The sequence below is a fragment of the Medicago sativa genome, chromosome 2 (assembly GCF_051527215.1).
Source record: "Medicago sativa cultivar Bolivia chromosome 2, Bolivia_mono, whole genome shotgun sequence".
NCBI classification, from domain to species: Eukaryota; Viridiplantae; Streptophyta; class Magnoliopsida; order Fabales; family Fabaceae; genus Medicago; species Medicago sativa.
The window spans coordinates 71,176,104-71,182,103 of record NC_140750.1 but is presented as its reverse complement, the minus strand read 5'-3'; the positions used below and the strand labels follow the sequence as shown (position 1 = coordinate 71,182,103).

At 34.9% G+C, this 6,000-nt stretch overlaps 1 protein-coding gene across 1 annotated transcript; it reads left to right on the top strand.

Annotated features, from left to right (window-relative positions):
• The first annotated feature begins 590 nt into the window (after window positions 1-590).
• Window positions 591-4,252, top strand: RHF2A (RING-H2 group F2A). The gene is made up of 9 exons (XM_085746251.1): window positions 591-709; window positions 902-1,045; window positions 1,141-1,187; window positions 1,890-1,952; window positions 2,069-2,177; window positions 2,261-2,616; window positions 2,732-2,839; window positions 2,936-3,294; window positions 3,906-4,252. Exons 1-8 carry the CDS (start codon window positions 701-703, stop codon window positions 3,246-3,248), a joined length of 1,149 nt encoding a protein of 382 aa, XP_085602377.1. The 5' UTR covers window positions 591-700; the 3' UTR covers window positions 3,249-3,294; window positions 3,906-4,252.
• The last annotated feature ends 1,748 nt before the right edge of the window (window positions 4,253-6,000 follow it).

Here is a 6,000-nt window from a genome sequence, read left to right as displayed (position 1 = left end):
TAATAATCAAACTCAAATTAAAAAATTTGTTAATTGTACCCCCACAAAACAAAAATCAATTAATTTTTTTTAAATAAACTAATTAATTGCATCCAGGTATTTTTGCTTGCCCATAGACAAATAGATTAATGTCGTCGTAAACTTAGCTCAGTTGGTAGAGAAAATACATAATATATGTAAGGTCTAAGGTTCAAGTCCCGACCACCATAAAAAAAGACAAATAGAAATAGATTAATGACTCGAATCGAGTAATACTACAATAAACGACTTAACTCTTTTAAATTTTTGATGTTACATTTTTTTTTGTGGTATTTGAGATTCAAAACACAAACCTTATATATATATATTATACATTATTCCTATCAACATGTTACACTTCTTTTACTATTACATCAAAGTGTTAGGCGATAAAACTTATTTTTTGTTAACCCTCTGATTTTTTTTATAGAGTATTTCAGAGTTTGGTAAATATAATCTGGTAATTTTTTTTTTTTACAATATTGAATGTAATAAAGGTAATTTAATTGAATGTAATAAAGGTAAAGGAAAAAGGAAAAGATTAAGAACAAGAACAAAGACCCACACAGTCCACTCTTCTTACCTTACATCACCGCACCAAACACACACAACAAAAGCCCCTTTCCCTCTTTCTTCCTTCTAGGGTTTTCTCAATTCACTTATCGATTTTCCGATTTTCTCCATGGACGAGGTAATTACACCGACTAAACTCACTGATTCTCACTTTGATCCGATTAATTTCCTTTCTTTTCATATAATTTTTGTGTGTTTCGTTCTGTTGAATCCTGCTTCGTTGTTATTTGATTTTGATTTTGATTTTTCAAGTTTTGATTTTTTGATGTTATAGTGGCGTTTGATTGGTTGAATTTTTGTTTGTTGTTAGGTTCCTGTGATTGAAGAGAATGAAACAAAGTCTGAGGCGCATTTGACTTCAGCTGCTGCTTTTGTTGAAGGTGGAATTCAGGATGCTTGTGATGATTCTTGTAGTATATGTCTTGAAGAATTCATCGACAGCGATCCTTCTACGGTAATGATTCCTTGTGGTTGGTAGTAATGACTAATGATCACTGTAGTGTTGTTGTGTTTGTCGTTTTTAACATTTGGATGTTACTTTTGCTGTAGGTGACAAGTTGCAAGCATGAGTTTCATCTTCAATGTATTCTCGAATGGTATTGCCTTTATTCGTCTGTTAATTTTTGATCGGTAACTGGGTGTTTTTTTTGGTTGATTATAATTGCAGTAATTGTAACTCTTATAGTCACTGTTATGCTTCTTGGAGACCAACGGGGTTTCCTCAAGTGATATGGTTTTCTATTTTCTAGTTGACCTTAGTGACACTGAAAAAATGGCTTAGTAATTTATGAAATGCCTTTTTTTTTCTTTCGGCTAGATAACTGGCCTTGTAGAGTGGCACCTAAAGATAGGCTAGCACCGAAATCAAAATTTTAAATTGGGTGTTAGCCTATCTTTAGGTAACACTCTACAAGGCAGTTATCCTTCAAGATAGGCCAACACTCAATTTGATATAGCATATCTTGTAGAGTAGCATCCCAGAAGCAAAATTTCAGACACTATGCCCCGTTCCATGTAATCTTGCTCTGCTAATTTGGTTTGATTCTTTAAATTGCTGTCCAAGTGAAATGCTTCTCAAAATAAAGGCAATGTGATATTCATATTATCACATTTATTGTTTTTTGGTCCAACTTTCTTTAGTAGTTAGTTTGGAAATTGGCTGTCCTGACTACCATCTATTTTATAATTTTACCATATTGACTGATATATTTTGGATCATTGTTTTTGTGGCGCATTTGGCAAATGGAAATGCTTGGAGGGGTATGACTTTGTCATGAATTCTTACTTTTATCGTGCAGGTGTCAGAGGAGCTCCCAGTGCCCCATGTGTTGGCAATCTATTAGTCTCAAGGATCCAACAGGGTTTGTAATTTTCACACTATTCTTTATACACTTTATTTTGTTATCTGTCTCCTGGCATTATTTGTTTTCTATATTTATTTATTTATAAACTTTTCGTCTGTCTTTGCTCATTGCAGCCAGGAATTGCTCGAGGCAGTTGAGAGAGAGCGGAACATCAGGTTCAATCCGACTAGAAATGCCACAATATTTCATCATCCAACATTGGGGGATTTTGAGTTACAACATGTTAGTATACTTGTGCTACTTTGGAAGTATATTTGTACCTACCATTTATCATCCATTATGTGATTTTTTGTGATCTCGTACAGTTGCCAGTTGGAGCAAATGATGCTGATCTTGAAGAGCGTATTCTCCAACACTTTGCTGCTGCCGCAGCAATGGGGCGAGCACGCCATATTGCTAGAAGGGAAGGCCAGAGAAATAGGTCATCAGCTCAAGGTCGCCCACAGTATTTGGTATTTTCAGCTCATCCTAATTCGCCTCCCATGGGTCCTGCTTCTTCCTCCCCACCTCAGAGAGGGGATGGTGAACCAACTCCTGCGACCGGGGAAGAACCACCACAGCTCACTTTAGTTCCTCCAGTTCAAACTGACCAGGTTTCTGCTTCAGGGTCTGGGTCTGCTGCTGTTGCTACTGATAATCAGGGATTATATTATAACAGCAGGTAATGATTTTCCATTTTGGATTTCTGTATCTTTTTTGAAAGCTTCTAAGTTGATAGTTGCCAAGTTTTCTAGTTGTTGACGTTCTTATCGGCTATTTCTTAAAACTTAAAACAGGAGATCTCCTAATCAGTCTTCTCCAAGTAGCCAAGACAGAGCAGGACCATCAGAACTCCAGTCATTTTCAGAATCTCTGAAATCTAAACTAAATGCCGTGTCTACAAGGTAGTTGGATAAAGTGACTATTCTGTGTGATGTGTCTGTGATATTGTTCAGTCATCCCCATTGTAACCTGAACTTCAAATTTTTACTGTCTTTAAGATACAAAGAGTCAATTTCCAAGAGCACAAGAGGGTGGAAGGAAAGGTGGTTCTCTCGGACTAGCCCTATGTCTGATCTTGGATCTGAAGTTAAGCGAGAAGTTAATGCAGGGATTGCAACTGTGTCACGCATGATGGAACGCTTGGAGACCAGAGACAATAATAGAAGCAGTAGCGATACTGCTCCAAGTAACTTAGAAGATGGCCCAATTCAGGGATCAAGTGATCAGCATTTAACAGACACTGAAAGGGACAGTCCTTTGAGAGACAATAACTCAAAAACATCTTGCACTGCAGGTTCTAGTTCAAATTAAGCATATAGAAGGAATTGCTTGAACTCAGATCTGTTTTGTCCTAAAGGTATGATCTTAACTATACTGATTTTTGAAGTTATTTAAAATGAGAATTGTACATGTTCAGATTTGTTTGTTTTATTTTGTTTTTTGAATGGCAATTGTTAGTATGTTCATTGTTATGTTAGTATTTTTCTTCTTGTCACGACTGATGCCGTGTCTACCTTGTTCTGATCTTGGATTCTTTGTAATATCTACCTTGTTAGTATTTTGAACCTTGAACCTTTAACTCCTCAACACCTTTAATCCCTTAGCTCAAACCAGTTGAGCTACCCAACCCCCCTAACATGTTCTGATTATAAGCTAGTCGGAACAATTTTTTGTAATCCAATGACCGTTCTATTTCTTTTGTAGATATCACGTGTTTTTCTATGCTTGCTTTTTTCTATTTTATCTGTTGTCTGCATAGACCTACCAACAAACATGCATGTTGTCTCGATTTTCCGTTTTCTGATAAATAAAATACTCAATCATGTTTCTGTATGAAACTTGAAAGCATGCCAGCTATTTATCTAATCTTTATCTCTGGATTTGAAAGCCTTTTGTTGGTCTCTTATTGCATCAGTTCTAATTCTAATTATGCCATTACTGTACTGATGGATTTTTCTATCATATCAGGTAGGTATAGAGTTTCCCATTACTGGATATGAAATACTGTGGATGTGGTGCATTGCCTATTGGCTGATAATCGTTTTACCTGCAAAAGATGACCAACAATTCTCATATTGGAAATAAAGAACTCAAGAAAAAAAGATGCAATGGTGGTCTCGTTTGTTTTAAACTCAGTAACCTTAATGTGATTGTATATTCAGTTCACCTTGTAACCTTATTTATAGATATTTCCTTAGATAATCTTTATACATAAAACGTGTCTCTTCTACCTCGAGATAAATCTGTTTTTAAACATACTATCATCTGGGCTGAGGCTTAGTAATAATATGCTGAAACCGTGTTTGATTGCAAAACTATCAATAATGTGCCTTTAAATCTGCGTCCACGTCTCTAAACCGGCTGGAAATCAGATCTGACCATTGAAACTTGGCCACAGATTACCCAACTGGGCTAGAATTACTATGCAGTCAGATTTATCAAATTTACATAAAACTAATTTATAGAGAATATATACCATTTTTTGCTAGTAAAGTCTTGCTTGTTTGTTATGTATTAGCGTTAAAACTTTTGAGGGAAAATTTTTACTTATTTTTAAAGAAATATAATTTGTTTTAACTCCAATTATGTCTAAAGATATTTACAATTTGTAGTGTAATTTTATCATGGTAGGAAAAATGAGGGATAACTTGGAAGGGACAAAATATTTAACAACTTAGAAAGAGTGCGGTAATCAATACCAAGTTTAGAACCACTAGAAAAAAGCTGGTTTACTATTAATTTGTATAAAACAAAAAACACACTAGCTTCCCAGAGATACCCAAGTAAATTAAAAAGCTACAAGTATTGTCAAAAACAGCGAGTCGATTGCTTTTCAAGTTTGTTTTATGTCTATGCCGTATAAGGTACAACTAAAACATGGTGTACTCGATTGAGTTTTGCTGAACTGAGTTAAAATGTACACTTGAAAATAGTCAGATAAGTCCTAAAAGATAGTAAACTCTTGTTAGAAAGTCCCATAGATTCTGCAACTTCTCTAAGGTGATGCAAGAGCTACATCAAGAAGAGATGTACAAACACCAAATACTTCTATTTTAGGAAGATCCACTTCAATCGTTATCTTCTGGCCAATTGATATCCTAAAGTGACAAGATATCCAGGCGTCTCACCTCGAAGTGAATGCGTGTAACTCATATCCAACTAAGTCTGTTTGGATTGACTTATTTAAAATTGTCTTTTGACATAAGTACTTACGACACTATTTAAAAGAACTTATGAAAATAGTTTATTACAATATGTTCAAAGCTCAGCCCGCACAGCATTGCAAGAACTGAAATTATGATAAAAAAAAAAACTCTAACAAAGTGGCCATTAGAACTGATTTGCTACTAGAGTTAATGTGGGATCCATCAACGTTAAGTTTGAAGCAAATAATAGCAGGGTGTTGCCAAACAACAATGATCAATTGTCGAGTGACAGCAGAGTCACTAGTATCCATACACATATTTTCGGACCAGGATATGCTGTTGCAGTGAAACAACACCGATTTCAATTATAACCATTGGATCTTTATTGGATGGTACTATTATAAATTTATCAAAACATCAAATAGTTGAGATAAAAACTTTGTTGTACTTTACATATTTCAAATCCATTTTCCATATTTTGCTAGTAAATAAGCATGATGTAAAACCTTGTGATACAATTCACTCCACGTAGATTTGAGAGAAAATAAAGTTGTTTCTTCTAACTTTCCAAATATCATAAATATAAAAGCATTTTATTCAAGTCATATTGGTTTATCTTTTAGTAAAAAATACTCCAATATGACAATAATTTAGAAAGAGAACCCTATGCCAGGTGGGAACCACAGCCACTAGTGTCAATCAAGATGTACCAAAATATCAACTTTACTTACTTTCTGCATCAAGGAATGGTATCAAGCTGACCATATTGCCTCAAAGATAGATGCACATTTTCATCAAAATAAACAGAAGATAGATGCACATTGCACATCACCATACAAAGATCCACAACATCAGCCAGTTGCTCCATTTTATATTAAAAAAACGGTTGCTCTTGCTCCATTATGGGGGTATATATA

Excerpts from the sequence above, each read along its gene's own strand:
- RHF2A (XM_085746251.1), top strand. Across the intron at positions 1,046-1,140 it reads TCGACAGCGATCCTTCTACG|GTGACAAGTTGCAAGCATGA; the intron begins GTAATGATTCCT and ends CTTTTGCTGTAG. Across the intron at positions 2,617-2,731 it reads GGATTATATTATAACAGCAG|GAGATCTCCTAATCAGTCTT; the intron begins GTAATGATTTTC and ends AACTTAAAACAG.